The sequence below is a fragment of the Melanerpes formicivorus genome, unplaced genomic scaffold, assembly GCF_026170545.1.
Source record: "Melanerpes formicivorus ecotype bairdi unplaced genomic scaffold, bMelFor1.0.p_v2 SCAF_3, whole genome shotgun sequence".
Taxonomy (NCBI): Eukaryota; Metazoa; Chordata; class Aves; order Piciformes; family Picidae; genus Melanerpes; species Melanerpes formicivorus.
In genome coordinates this window covers 3812159-3828272 of record NW_027142355.1, presented here as the reverse complement: position 1 = coordinate 3828272, position 16114 = coordinate 3812159, and the positions used below count along the sequence as shown (strand labels likewise).

Genomic DNA, 16114 nt, shown 5'->3' with positions numbered 1-16114 from the left:
TGGCCTAACCAGTGCAGTGTACAGGGGCAGAATGACCTCCCTGCTCCTGCTGGCCACACTCTTCCTGATGCAGGCCAGGATGCCATTGGACCTCTTGGCTTCCTGGGCACACTGCAGGCTCATGTTCAGCCTACCATCAACCAGTACCCCCAAGTCCCTCTCTGCCTGGCCGCTCTCCAGCCACTCTGACTCCAGCCTGTAGCACTGCATGGGGTTGCTGTAGCCAATGTACAGAACACGGCACTTGGATGTGTTAAATCTCATGCTGTTAGATTCTGCCCATCTGTCCAGCCTGTCAAGGCTCTGTTTTGCATAGCTCTGGAAGGCTATGGGGAAGATTTGCCTTTGCTCAAATTAGAGAAGGCTATGTTTAGTCTTTGACTCAGAAAAGAATGTAAACATCTTGTAACCAAAAGAGAGAAACTAGGCAGAATTTGGTTGGATGTGTTAAAATGTTGTTTTGTTATTTTGACCTATTGTATGCCTTAATTACATGCATGCCAGTAGAAAATATCCAATTAAGATGTGACACGTGTCTTCTGATAGACTATATAACTTTGCTGTATAACATATTAAAGGTCTTTGCCTGCTTACATAGTATCATAGAATCATAGAACCAGTCAGGGTTGGAAGGGCCCACAAGGATCATCTAGATCCAACCCCCCTGCCATGGGCAGGGACACCCCACACTAGATCAAGCTGGCCAGAGCCTCATCCAGCCTGGGCTTAAACACCTCCAGGGATGGGGCCTCAACCACCTCCCTGGACAACCCATTCCAGGGTTTCACCACGAAGCTGTGCTTGGGGTGAATCAAACATCTATACGACAACAAGACAATATTTGTTCTTTTCAGAAGCAGCGTGAAAAGTATTTTTCACTTAGTACAAGATCTATTAGGAAGAATTTATTAAGCAATTAATCAAAGTAAATAAGATGTTTCTGATTATGTCTTCATCAGGTACACATTGTTTGGATGTGACAGCACTAAAACTATCTTAAAAATACCCATCCATCCTTAAAAACACACTCTTTCTGTAGTGCCTTGTTCTTGTCCTAAAGCATCATCTTCTTTATTCTACTAATGAATAACTAGGAATGTGCTGCCCAGGGAGGTGGTGGAGTCACCATCCCTGGCGGCATTCAAGAGGGGATTGGACATGGCCCTTGGTGCCACGGTTTAGTAATCATGAGGTCTTGGGTGACAGGTTAGACTTAATGATCTTTGAGGTCTTTTCCAACCTTATTGATTCTATGATTCTAACTTTGTAAGCAGACACTACACTGCTTTATGCCAAAGAACCTATTGCATATTAATTGTCTCAATAAAAATTGAGCAAAGTAGGAGAACAGTTTAGTGGATGTCATTGCTGAACCCACAACCAACATCAGTAATCCAAAGAAGACAGCTTCACGTATTTTGCTCCTGGAAAACACCAGGGCAAAATCAAGCTTCTAGACTGTAGTTAGTCAATTCCTTTACCAAATATTCCTACCCTTGAACAGAAAAAAAACAGGCTTTCACACACAGTTTGACTTTTTTATTTTGTTTTTTACAATCTTTTAATTACTATTTTTTAAATCTTCCTAAAGTATCTGTGTTGAAATGTAAGACGTGACAGGGCAGAATATTTGAATTGGTGCCATTTCTAGCACTGTATCAGAATGGAGTCTTGTAGTTGCATGTAAATGAAAAAACCCAAGCAAACAAACAAAAACAAAAAACCCTAACAAAACAAAACAACAAAAAAACAACCAACAACCACCAAACAAACAAAAACACAGAACCCCCTGTGGTGGGTTAATGCCCTTCCTGAAAAGACCAGGGTGGAGTGCTTGCGAGTGCTTTGCCCTCCCTGCAGCCCGTTTTCCCCCTGGGAAACTGAGTCTGTTCCACTCCCCCCTCCCTGCCCCCCAAACCAAACCCAAAGAGAGAATGAAAGGAAAATTTTTCAGTTAAGCCTTATCTTCAGACTGTAACTACATGCAACTGCAGACTTCCTAGGACTTTCACAGTCATTCACACAACACAGAAATACTGAAATGGCTTCAAATCAAGTTTTGGAAGGAGCAACAGCAAATCTTCCTCTGGCTCTCTGCCATGTAGTGTATTTAGCAGTTCGCCCCTCTTCTGTCACTGTATTTCTCCAGTTTAAGTCATGCATTTAGTTCCTGCTCTGGAGTGATCAAAGCTTTTCCACCTAAGACAGAACATTGTAATTGCCAATTTCAAAGGTTTTTAGGAAGTTGCTTTATAGATTTAAAATCATTAGCAACAGCCTTAGCGCTCATCTACTGAGTTGTATCTTGTAAGTGTTACACGAGTGTTAATTAATTATAGGTTTGACTAAGCCTTTAAGGTTTTGATGGTATTGGGAGCAGTATAATATGCTCTACCTCAGCTGAAAGCTTTGGAGATACAGAGCTTTATGGAGACTTACTGACTCACTGGGGAAATGAATCTGTTGTCTCTATGCCATCTGAAGCAGCTGATTTAGTACATAAAGGAGCACATGCTGTATTTTCTTCCAGGACACTGCAGCTGTTGCTCACTCGGTTGCCACAACTGCCTGTGGCAGAAAATCTCCTGCTATTCCAACAAGGGGATGCATATGCAAAAGTTTCCTACAGAGAAGAATAATAAGGAGTTTTCTTGTCTGGGAGAGCTACAACATACTTTAGTGTCTCACTATTTCAGTTTCTGGAACATAAGAAAATAGAAAAGGATCCAATCTGAATGATGCAGATTTTGCAGGTTCAGGGTAAGTAGGTCCCTATTGAGACATGTCCAGAAGACCTAGGTAAGTATCAGACCAACCCACCACGAGCATTCTTCAGCAGGTTTCAAAACTACAGGAGACAACAGAAATCCCGGTGTCTTTTTACATTGGATAGCAGCTAGATAAAAGACAGAAATACTCAGAGAAGGACTAGAACCCCTCATGTCACTCACTCCTTTCGCTGAGAGAAATAACTCAGCATGATCCAAGGCTTTAATCCAGTCTACTGAATGTGTTTCCTGGCCTGTCTCCTATCCCCCATCACAGAGTGGCCCATCCAGCAGTGCAAGCTGCCTCTGAAGCCAAATGCCTTTGTCTCCACTTGCATGTCACAGCAGAGAGTTACACTATTGCAGCCACAGAGAGACTGTGATGTGGGAAATGCTATGATGTATCTTACCCATTAGGCCAGATAGGTTTTCCCTTTCAAACTTTACTATTGTTCCCATCTTCAGGCTGGGTACAGATCAGCACTGTTGCCCATCTTCAACTGCTGTGCTCTTGTCAGTCTGTGAATTATACTGCTCTCAACTGCCATGGTTCAAATTCCTTACACGGGAAAGGTTTAGGATTGCCATCTCCTGTTTCTCTGGCAAAGGTTGTGCTATTAGATGATTATGAGAAGCATCTTCTAATAGTGAGTATTTTAACTAAACCCCTAGCTCCTGAAGTCAACCAGCTACATGAGTTTCCAAATACTTTTATTTAAGGAATTTTCTTGCCTTGTGCTTATATAAGTAACCTTATTTAAAATAGTGAATTGTCAACAGCCTCAAAATACTATCATTGAATCCAAAATGGACATTTTCAAGTCTCCTCTATTAGAGCTTTTTCCTTACCTTGGATAGATTTATGATGTTTTACTACTCAGTACAGTTTGAAATGCTGAGTGGTACTAGAGATCATAGAATCATAGAATCAATCATAGAATCATAGAATCAATCATAGAATCCTAAGTGACTACTCAGTTCCCAGTATCTCAGCTTACAAACATGTTAGTCTCTCATGAGGGCAGTGGGAAACTGGCTGGCACAGCCAGGTGCATGCTGCTCAGTTTGCTTATTCAGCATAACTGAAACTGTGCCACAGTACTCACTCACAGGGACTCCTAGATCATTGATGGGCTTCTCTGCTATTGCAGGAACCAGAGGATCTTTCCAAAAAATATGCTACTCCATTCCTACAAAGAAAAACAGGTAGGCTTTTTGATCATCCTACTACCATTGGGAAAACTTTCCAAAATCCCATTGATGTAATGTTTAGGAACCTCCTCCTAATTTTAAGCTTAAATTTGAGTATTGCCAGTTTATAGTCATTTGGGTTTGTGTCAGCACTATCCTAAATCTTAAACAGCTTTTCTGGATCTTTTTCTCCTGGATGCTCATCCAAGATTTATTCACATACAGTTCCACTGATATGAGCTAGAATCAGTTGTACTGTTATCTGTGTATCTACAGTGATAGAGGGTTTTTCAAAACAAACCTAGGGTGTGTTTAAAAAAATCAAAACCAACAAACAAACACAAAATCCAAAAAACAATCAATCAAACAACAAAAAAAAAAACTTAGAGAGAAACTGCTTCCTTGGGACATTTTTTGGTACATTGCAAGATATGTGAAATGCAAAGCTACTGTGCAAAACCCAAAGATTACAAAGAAAGGAGTAGGAACAGACCACACAGGACTTACCCCAAATCCTAGGCCCCTCAGTTTAGGAAAGATGTTGACTTGCTGGAATGTGTCCAGAGAAGGGCAACAAACTTGGTGAGCAGTTTGGAACACAAGCCCTGTGAGGAGAGGCTGAGGGAGCTGGAGTTGCTTAGTCTGGAGAAGAGGAAGCTCAGGGGAGACCTTATTGCTGTCTACAACTATCTGAAGGGAGGTTGTAGACAGGCAGAGGTTGGTCTCTTCTCCCAGGCAACCACCATCAGAACAAGAGGACACAGTCTCAAGCTGCACCAGGAGGGGTTTAGACTGGATGTTAGGATGAAATTCTTCATAGAGAGAGTGATTTGCCATTGGAATGGGCTGCCTGGGGAGGTGGTGGAGTCACCATCATTGAAGGTGTTTAGAAGACTTGATAGGGTGCTTGGTTACATGGTTGATTAGTTGGTGTTGGATGATAGGTTGGACGCGATGATCTTGAAGGTCTCTTCCAACCTGGTCTATTCTATTCTATTCTATTCTATTCTATTCTATTCTATTCTATTCTATTCTATTCTATTCTATTCTATTCTATTCTATTCTATTCTAATTCTGTGCAAATAATAGTTGCAGGTGTTTTGTAGTGAGTGCACCATGTAACATGAAATGTTCCAGATACCTGACAGCAGTGCTCTACAGGGCTGCCAGAAGGCTCCTTAGCCTCCCAGATAGTCCCAACTTACCAAACGGCCTTGAGGTGGCTCAGTTGGTAGTGCATAAGACCCTTAATGGAAAGGTTGTGTGTTCAAGCCTGCAGTGGGCAGTAGTGTCTTCCCTACTCTAGTCATGAAGTCATTGGTGACAGGTTGGACTTGATGATCATTGAGGTCTCTTCCAACATTAGTGATACTGAATACTGAAACTTGTTCATTATCATACTTACAGACACCTATCAGAATAAGAATTACAAAAGGAAATTACAGAAACAAGTGCCATACACTTGGAGCAAAATTATTTTTTTCTAAATGGATGAAACCCTGTTGGTCAGTTTAGAGATGAAGTCAAACTGCCTGGAGTAATATTAGGTCACTTTTATAAAGCCAGATCTAACTGTCATCATTAGCTCTTTAGTCTAAGCAAGGAGATGTTTCTCTTTGTTTTTTGAGAACTTTGGCTGAAATCATGGAGTTTGGCACACAAAACAACTAAGAATCAAAGCTTATTTTAAAGGCTTCAATTTTATTCAAAATACTTGCTTTAGCTATCAATAAGCTTTCAGTTTCTTCAAGATACACCCCTGAAGAACACTTTGGCTTCTCAAGGCTTTGACAACTTTGGAAAAAATGGTATTATATTTGGAGAAATATATTTGGTTGAATTATGATACAAAGCAGTCTAGATCTCAAGACAGACACTAAATCCTTCAGTTTAACTTAGGGGAAAAAAAAAATAAAAAATTGGCCTGGGTAACTTCTAAAAAAAAAGCCACCAGAAAAGCTACTGGGTCAGAGTGGCTGGAGAGCTGCCAAACAGAAAGGGACCTGGGGGTACTGATGGACAGCCAGCTGAACATGAGCCAGCAGTGTGCCCAGGTGGCCAAGAAGGCCAATGGCATCCTGGCATGCATCAAGAATAGTGTGGCCAGCAGGAGCAGGGAGGTCATTGTGCCCCTGTACTCTGAATTGGTTAGGTCACACCTTGAGTCCTGTGTCTAGTTCTGGGCCACTCAGTTTAAGAAGGACACTGGGACTCTTGAACATGTCCAGAGAAGGGCAACAAGGCTGGTGAGAGGCCTTGAGCACAAGCCCTACAAGGAGAACCATGAGGGGGTTGGTCTCTTCTCCCAGGCAACCAGCACCAGACAAGAGGACACAGTCTCAAGCTGCACCAGGGGAAGTTTAGTCTCGAGATGAGGAGAAAGTTCTTCACAGAGAGAGGTTTTAGCCATTGGAATGTGCTGCCCAGGGAGGTGGTGGAGTCACCATGGCTGGAGGTGTTCAAGAGGGGATTGGATGTGGCACTTGGTGCCATGGTTTAGTTAGTCATGAGGTCTGTGTTGACAGGTTGGACTTGATGATCTTTGAGGTCTCTTCCAACCTTAGTGATTCTGTGATCTGTCCCAGTTAAAGAACATACCATAATTTCTATGGAAATTTTAAATGTCAGGAATTCTTAGTCTTCACTAACATACATTTGATTTCATTCACTTTTATGTAGAATCCTTCCTTTAGAATATTTTGAAGACCCATTCTGTAATACAGTTTCAATACCGTCAATTCATCTACATGGGTCTTGTTTCACCCTTTCTGACATTATTGTTTAATCAGCTCTTTATTGCTTTTATTGTTACCCTGTCTCAGCAAACAGGTAAACAATGCAGTGAAGACAGATACCTCTTCAAATACTACCTGATTTATATTTCAGACCAGGTAATGCAACATTTAGAATACAAGAGGGTAGAATAGAATAGAATAGAATAGAATAGAATAAAACAACTTGCCTTAATTTCCTATTCCCTTGTTCTTGTATTTTAAGAGGCAGTGAACAATGTATTTCTGTTCCTTCTGAATTGATAATGCTCTACAAAACAAAAGTTTAAGTTGTCTTTGTTCCTGACAGGGAGTCCTATCTTATTTAATCATTCCTGAAAGGAGATACCTTGTTGTCATTCTACTTTTCCCAAGTTTGCTGTGCCTTTTCTGAGATGAGGAGAACATAAGTGTAGAAAAGTAGATGCTCCCCTCATAGATACCTGAGTGGAACATAAGCATGTCACCTATGACTTTATGTATCGACATAATGACATTACTTGTTCTTCTCTCTAGTCCTTCCCTGCAATTGAAACAAAACTAAAATCCAAACACAACAAAATCCCCACAAAACAAGAGCAACAAAACCCAAACAACAGCCACCAACCAACAACAACAAAAAAAACAACAAACCCAAAACAACCAACCACCAAACAAATAACTACCTCAGCTTTAACAAAACATATTAAGAGTTCCCTGATTTGACAAAACCTAATATTTAGAGACAGGAGATTTAGGTTCAAAACCCTTTTGCTTAGAACAAGTCTTCCCTCTAGATTGTCTTTCCTTGGTAAAACACTCCAGTCACTGGGCCACAACATGAGAAGGTGTCACAGGCATAGCCTTGGTCCTTTGCCCTAACTAGAAGCAGCAATAGCAGTCAGGTCAAGACATCCAATCCTGTCAGCACCTACTTAGGGAAGCCTTTTTTACTTAGAGATCATGCAAGCAATCTGCAAGAACACTTGAGTTCGGATCCTGATTAAACTGAGGAGATAAAGACGCACTGAGATGCACAGACATGGTAAGGTCAGATAAGACACATGCAGAAGAGTAGCTGCACCTGCCTGAAAGCTTCCCTAGATTGCCCAAAAGGTACCAGTTGAGTCAGGGATGCTTTTAATTAAAATTTTGAATTTCAGCATCTAAGTTTCACTGGTGTCCTACTTTCAGTGCTGAGCTTCCCTTATCAGATGTAGCCCAGTATTTTTGTCATCCACAGGACTTTTACCAGAATAAGGATTTCTGAAATTAGCTCACTCAAACAAAAGGTCCCAGAGTCTTTGATTGGTAATGAAAAATACGGATTTCCCAGGTGAAATATAGTGGCTTCTGGTGAATCAAAGAATACCTACACCCAAGGATGGGCGAGAAACAGAAGGACCTTCAGAGAGCCATGCCTCACCTAAAATATTCCATGACCCTTTTACATAGTGCTTGTTTTTCTTAAAAAGTCTGTTACTTCACTTCAACCAGGTGGTGCCAAAATATCATCTAGCAATGAAAAATAAATAAACTAAATCCTCATTTAATTTCTAAAATCTCCAGTTATTTCCACCTGTGACTCAAGACTGCACTGAAATATCAGTAATTTGTATTCAACCAGCAACCTGCTCCATACCTTCCTACAAAAGTACTCTGCTGCCAACAGTTCCTCAACAACCTGCTGGAGCCAAGTTTCCCTTACAGTTCAGCCTCTTTGAAAAATTTGCTATCTTTCATTTAGTGGATTTTGTTTATTTAATACTGTAAGTCCTTTTCTTCCTGTTGATTTATCTTTCTAATACAGAAGCCCTGACATGTATTCAAAAAGGTAACTTTTGTCTTTATGGGAAAAGAAGCTTATTGAATAGCCAAAGGATGTCTCATACAGGAAAGGCACATAAATGGTGCATGAAGCTGTGAGAATCGAGCTGTTAAATGGGAGCAGGGGGCTCCGGAACTGCTGCAGACTTTCAGGCCCTACAGGGAATACTGAGAAGGACGGCACGTTTGAAGAGGAATTGAAATTGTCAGCGAAAGAACAGAATCTGCTCACCCTTAAATGCCTAATTAGGGAACTCATAGTGGGAAATGACCATTTAAATGATGAGCCCAGAAAATGAAGGAAATTGCCTTCCTCAAGAAATGAACTAGTGCCTACATTCACAAAATAGCATCCTGATTTACAACCCAGATAATCATTATAATAGTTTCAAATAACTACCTTCTCTTTCTATGTATTATTTAGATTCTCTCCAGGAATTCAGACAGAAGAGTATGAGAGATGAAGTAATGCCAAATACAACTTAGAAAACTCTCCTTATGCATTGTATTGATTCAGCATTGGAAACTACAGTTTTAACAATTTGGGATATGTCCTACAGACCATTGTGCTGAATAAATATTAGGCTACACTGACATTAGCTTTTAAACTGTCATTCATTCCTGCACAATTTTTTCATACCTACTAGCATTTGAACCTAAAATAAATTGCTACTATACATTTAGATTTGGGGATTTATGAATTTCTGTGGTACAAATATGCATAACGTGTAGATGGTTAGAATATGGATGGTTAAAAATGATGGTATGATGATTCTAAAATCCTTATTTTTGTTTCAGCTCTTAGGTCTTAGATATAGCACAACTAAATTTCTCCATAGGAACCATGTATCGTCATCCATAGGAGAAGGTCTTCTTAAATATAAAATATGCTAAGGCATTAAAAATAATATGCAATAATGCTACCATGATGTAATTGAGTTTGAAGTATGCTGAATATCTGGCATACTTGTGAAAATGAGAGGTTAGTGCAACAAAGAAGGATCTAATCCCAGAGTCAACAGTCTAAGGGCCTCTTAAATCTAAGCATGTAGACATGAGAATGAGCAGAAAGTATGACTGGATTTAGAAAGCCGAGCCAATGCTGTTCTTCAGATTTCCATTATTTCTAATATATATATTCTTCTCTATACTTCTCATACTTCTAAAGAGTACAGAGAAGTTGCTCTTCTTGTTGCTAGCAGGATGCAAGCTGATTGCTAGCTTGGAAATACAGTCCTGGCTGTGGTAGAATAAAATCTAGATTGTGTAAGGAGAAGTCACTACTTTTGTGTGAATAAAAACATGGTACTGGGACATCAGAAACAAATTGAAAATGAGACAGTGATCTTTTCTAGATAATTCTTTCCTTGCAGGGAATACTTTTAAAGTCTTGCTAAAAATTTACACCTCTCTGATTCAAATTTATCCACAATTACATTGCAATTGTGGTACATGTTCCCGTTTCTGTTAACATTTCCTTGCCTACATAGACCCATAAATAGTCTACTTATTGAAAAGACTTCAGATAGTTTTTCCATAAGCACAATGACAAAAGCTACCAGAAGGGCACATGCCACTGACTTTCAGGAGGTTATATGGAATCCACCAGCAGGCCAGGGCAGATTTTCAAGGAATATTTTCAGCCTGAGCTATATGTAGATCCATGTACTTCTCATTTAAAATAAAAATGTAAAAAAGGTGAACTGTCCACTAGAGGTTTTTTTTTTCCTTCCCTTCAATTTTAGTAACAGAAGGAACTTCATAGGAAATCTCTATTCTAACTACACAGTAGTGTGCACAAATAATCACACAGGACTTCTTGTGTGCCTTTACTTGTGACTGAATATCATCTCACGCCACGAGGAGCTCCATTGAACTTCACCGAACGGCACTCACTGAGAATATTCTGATAACACCCTGCTTCATAAATAATTACATCAGTGGATGTCATTAGTAACACAGTGGAGGAAGGTGCTATTCATATCTCAGCAGGGATATTAGGAGCAAGCCCCTAAGCATTTCTTCAATAACACACAGAACAAACTGCTACTCTAATGCCATTCCCAAAAGAACTTTTTGCCTTCATCTGCTCTAACAGTTTTTCCTTCAGAGAGGTTGATTTGTCCACTTTGTCTCTTCTGAACACTGAGATTTTCCTACTGATTCTCTCAGAGGCAGCTCCAAACCTCCCAGCCAGAAGGATGTAACATAGAGCTCTATATGTAACCAGCTGAGAACTCAGCATAACCTCGAACTGCTAAGCCTAGTCTAAAAACTGCAAAGGCAGCCTGTCATGCTTTCCAGCAACATCTCATTCACAGAGCCCTGGGTCTGGTTTCTTCCATACCAGACATGTTCTAATGGTAAGAGTCAGTCCATCCAACACACTCCTCCACTCTCAGCACACCCCAGGAACCATGAGCTGGTAGTATGCAGCCATTTTTTTTTAATTGAAAAACAAAAAAAAAAGGCAAGAAAATTATGTCAAAATTCTAAGAAAAGGCAAAATGTTTCCTCCTATGGACTAATGTTATCAGATGAAAGCGTATTTAGTTATGGAGAGATACTCAAAGAAGAACATATTCAAATGAAGTGTGATTAAATCAGTCTATTAACTTGTACAGGGTATTCATTCTTGGGAACAATCATGTCGTTGAACACACTGAGCCTTCAGAATGATTCACCATTGAGACCAAATCATCCATCACATCTAGAGAGGGTGTCCTCTTCAGGTCAAGTTTGAAAACAATAGTGTATCAGTCTGAAGGGAAAGAAAAAAGAAGGTAGCTGCACATACACCTCGTGTATGAGCAAATATCCTTGCTTTCCAATCCTTTCAGGTCGTTTAAATTCGTGAATATAACATATTTGAATATTGCATCACACAAACCCACCTCATTTCTAAAAGGACACAAGATTAAATTGTTAAAAACCCTACAGGCTTCATCACAAAAGGTTGTGTCTTGCACTGCTTGCAATAGGGTAGGATGACCTGAACATGGAAGTCAGTCTCTGAAACTGCATTGTGTCATATTACATTATGATATCACCGGTATACATACTTACACATTTTCATATACCTCTCCACACATACACAAATACCTGTTATTTTTTCCCCTTAAATACACTTAGGAGCACATCTGATTTCAGGAAACAGGTCAACGACCTAAGGAAGATGTTATGGAAACTTATCAAAAGTTTTATGACAGGCCATTCTTTACTAAACTAGTAGAAAATAATGATACTAGCGTAAGTACCCTGCTTTTAGAAACAGGTTCGTTTAAAAGTGACAGCAAAATGCTATTAACACCCGCACAAAGACTACACATCTTAATTAAAGGTCAGTTCCATTTATCACATTGCAGCTGAACTATTCCGCTATCTTTTCAGAAAGGAAGTAGGCATATTTTTCACATGACAAAAATGTAAAATGTAGTTTCCTCTAACTGGCAGGATTTGGTGGGAAGTTGCTTTCCCTCCGCGTAACCCAACACCGATCTTTGTTTACAGAGCTTCATGGTTTCAGAAGCAGCACCACCTATGGGTGAAAAATGTAGGTTAGCGCCTACTTTATCCCGAGAGACCTATTGTAAAACTGGTTCTGCACATAACGAGCTGAAGCTCCGAAGTTCCTCCTACTCAAACACAGGAGAAAAAATAGTGTTTTCCAGTGATCTAGTTGATAGAAGCTTACACCTTCAAAACGATCGTTCAGTACCATACAAACCCCACACTTAAGCTCCTAGTATTTGTCTGACCAAGTATTTAAGACAGCACTTCTAACAGCATCAACTGGTTACCTCTCTGGATGTAATAATACCGAACGGGAAAACGTTGCATGCATTTTAGGAGGCACTTCAGTTGCACAGATGTGGAGTGAGATGAAAATTAATTTTGTTATGTAAGTAGCCCTACTAAAAATCTATATATGAATCCATATTCTGTACACAGGGTCCCACGTGAACAGATGACTTGTATTTCGCTTTCCGAAGCAGCAGTCGCACCTTGTATTAGGGCGATCACTCGTTCTCGGAGAACGAGACTTTTTTTTTTTTTTTTTTGGACTTAAATTTTGCACCCATCCTCAGTTCTCTTGGAAACAGTTCATGCAAGAGGCTAAGAGTAAAATTTCATGCCCCTCGTTTACAGAGATGCTGACAGCGGTTCCCCTTCGCCCTCCGGGCAACGGCGAACACCTCCGCCCCCGCAGGCACAGGCTGCCCGGTGGGGCCGGACCCTAAGGAGGGGAGCGGCTCGGCGGGCAGCGCCACGCCAGATGCCACCGTGGGAGCTCAGGCACGGCGGGCTGGCGAGACCCTCCCCGAGCAACCCTCTGTGCTGGGGGCGGCATGGGGGTACTGCGCATCCACGGAGCCGGCAGCAGGAGGCTGAGGAGGTAAAAAAAGGTAGGAGAAACATTGCCACCCGTGGCGTTGTCAGCGTGTTTTCACGCTGTGGAACTGCCGGGGATTGCGCCCGCAGTTCTAAGCAAAAAGGATCGGAGGGAGAAAACCCCACAGGAGCCCGGGGAGAAAAGTTAGTCTGAAACCCGGAGATGAATTCATGCAAATATCACTCACCCACTCTGAGCATACAGACGAGCTGGATGCAGGCAACCAAGCGCCCTAGAATGAGCATGTCCAAATCGTCCTTCTCCTCCTTTCCTCCGCCTGCCTGCCTGTCAGACTGCCTCTCAGCCTCCTGCCTGCCTGCCTCCGCGGGCAGCTGTGCCTCTCCCCCGTGGGGAGCCGGCTCCGCGCCGCGGCCACCCCCGGCGGCCGCCCCCACGCCACAGGCGGGCTCAGCGGCTCTGGGTACTGGCGATGCTGAAGATCAGCGCATGGCGGGGGCTCACCGGGGCCGCCCTCCGCGCCGCGCCGAGCGGCCGCGCTGCCGGGGGCGCGAGTGCGTGCGGGGGGAGGCGCGGGCGCCTGCGTGTGTGCCCAGGCGGGTGCGGTGCCGGTGCGTGCACTTGATGTGTATGCCCGTGTGCGCGGGGGGCGGAGACCGCGCGCTGCTGGGCGGGCGGGCACGTGTGCGCGCGTGTGTGCCTGCGTGCGTGTGAGTGAGTGTGGGCATGGAGCGGGGTGAGCAGCCCCCACCTCGCTAAAACAGGCAGGAGGGAGGCGATCTGGGGCAGGGAACGGCTCACTTCGCCGCGGTCAAAGCGTGTGGCTGGGGACCCCGCTGCAGCGCCGTCGAGAGGCGAGAGCTGCTTCGCGCGGGGGCCGCATCCCGGGACCCAGCCACCTCTCCACCGGCGTGCCAAAGAAAAGTTTATTTCGGGGGGAGGGCGAGTGCGGGGTTTCCAAGGTCTTGGAAAACAGCGAGGTGAACGGCCGGTCTTTGCGACTCCAGATTTCGGAGCCTGGTAGCCCTCCGAGGCGCCCTGCGGTGCGCGCAGAGGGAGGAGCCCCGTTAGAAAGCAGCCGTCCCGGGGGCAGCTCCCAGCCGTGATTTACGGGTGCGATCGTGCCAGAGCTTACTGCTGTGGGCAACCGTCAGAATCATCGCAGGGAGCTGCTGGCAAGCGCTACCGGCCTGCGAGTAGGTGGTGTTTGCAGGCTGTTCCCCGCGCCGGGAATCGGGGAGGATACGTGTTCCCTGGGAACCAGCGGGGGGAGCGGGAAGGGGGCTGGAGTAGCGGAATATCATTATCCGACTTAGAAGTGGGTCAGGGCACAGGCAGTGGCACCGTTTCTTCGGGAAGACAAAACAAGACTACAAAAAAAAAAAAAAAAAAAGAACTGAGCAAAGCCCAAGCCACCCAGACAAGAAATGAAGCATTAAGAGAAGCAAAAAGCAGTTCCCATGTGGCGAGGAAGTGTGGGGCAGGCACTGGGAGTTCAGCACGGCCGGGTATCACACATGGGCCCAGTGGAGAGACCTAACTGAGACACCCAGGGCAGCCAGCACCCTTGCTCTGGGACTGGGCCAGTCTTCCCCACAGCTTTTCTGCCCTGAGCTGAGCCTTGTTAGGTGTGATGGTGTAACCCCTGACAAACACTGTAGGCTGTGGGAGCATGGGATGGCACCCACGATCCTCTACTTCATCCCAGGTTTGCCTAAGACCACCCCAGGAGCCATGTGGATGGTTTCTGTGGTTGTGGTACTGTTCTCACAGAGCCAAAACTGTCTGCTCAGCACGGATGTGATGCGACTTTTAATTGTAGACAACTTAAGTGTAAACACACTTTGTACTTTATAGGTACCCTGCTCTACCAGGCCTCTTAATCCTAAGGCATAGAAGCCACTGCTGCCAGCTTGTCCTTCAAGCAAAACAAAGGAAAAATTCCCATGCTTTTCATTCCGATGTCTGCTTGTTCTGCCTGTCTGTGTGGGACATTGTGAGCTATCTGGAAGTGATGCAAATTTGAAATTTCTGAGTGAACAAAAGTTAGAGGAGTTAGTGCTGAAATGCTCAAGCAGTTGATTGTATTTGGAAAGCAAACTACAGACATATCTTTCCATGCAAGGTCAGCATCTTTCAGGGTTCTATAGTTTTCATACACTGGAAGTTGGTTCATTAAGAGAAGGATTAACTTTGAATGACAGTTCTTGTTAAATGGACTTTTAGTATCATGGGAGGAAACATGTTCCATGTGCTGAGCTCCACCACTAAGAAGCTATTTTAGGATTGTCCTAAGGGAAAATACTGTTAAAGATTTTAGTCAGTTGATTTTCATGTTATTGAAGGAATCCAGATGCCAGAAAACAACTGTAGTGATTTCGAAGTCCATACACATACAAACATGCACAAACACAGTGGTAAACATATGCATACTTTTGATTGTGGATAATCTATTTGAGAAAAACTGCAACAACATTTGGCAATTGGCTTAGTTTCTATGTGGGAGTAAGAATGATACAATATTGCACAGCAATATATGTAGGTATCATAGAATCAATAAGGTTGGAAAACACCTCAAAGATCATCATTACGGTATAAAGCCAAAGCCTTCTTAAATGTGTAACGCATGGCTGTTGGACTGTACCACCACTAGGCTTTTTGTCTCAAGCTGGTAGGTATACACAATTCAGTTGTGTTGCTTGTGACTACACATCAACTTGCAGCAGCTTCCAAATACCCCTTCCACTCCTGGTGGGGACTACTAAGCAGTTTGGTGCCTTTACATCTTTAGGTTCTTGGATATAGCTAAAACTTTGTGACTGACAAAGCTAAAGGATCATCTCTTACTGCTGCTGACATGGTTACCTACTTAGGTAGGTGGTGGGAAAAGCTTTAGTGTGCTCCCTTTTCTTACAGAGTTAACCCTCATGAATGCACTCACACAGAAGGCAAGCACAGTGCTCACAAATGGCAGAACTATTTCCTTATTTTCTGCAGTAAATTATTACACACGGAGAGTCTGGTCCTGACATGGTTGTTATGGTCATGGGTCACTTTCACTTCCAACACTGATGTTTTAGAAGGTGAAATGAGAAATATTTAGGACAGATCACCAGTGAACATGTTAGAACTCTCCATCATTTGATCTCCATTAAGGTAAGAAAAGACTGGATTGAGGCACTTGGTGCCAGGTTTAGTTGATTACATGGTGTTGGGTGGTCTGTTGG

General features: G+C 43.0%; 1 protein-coding gene and 1 long non-coding RNA gene across 6 annotated transcripts in view; one reads left to right on the top strand and one right to left on the bottom strand.

Moving 5' to 3' along the window:
- Positions 1 to 13489, bottom strand: part of PTPRZ1 (protein tyrosine phosphatase receptor type Z1) — a 156516-nt gene extending 143027 nt beyond the window's left edge. For 4 of the 5 annotated variants that reach the window (XM_068165185.1, XM_068165199.1, XM_068165193.1 and 1 more), the window contains exon 1: positions 13117 to 13489. In XM_068165185.1, the coding sequence (XP_068021286.1) occupies positions 13117 to 13174 (58 nt within the window). In that variant the 5' untranslated portion in view covers positions 13175 to 13489. The remainder of the gene's footprint in view (positions 1 to 13116) is intronic. The other variant, XM_068165208.1, reaches the window with a different exon arrangement.
- LOC137454859 (uncharacterized) overlaps positions 12816 to 16114 on the top strand; it is a 39009-nt gene continuing 35710 nt past the window's right edge. Inside the window, exon 1 of the long non-coding RNA XR_010990695.1 lies at positions 12816 to 12942. This is a non-coding gene — a long non-coding RNA (uncharacterized lncRNA). The remainder of the gene's footprint in view (positions 12943 to 16114) is intronic.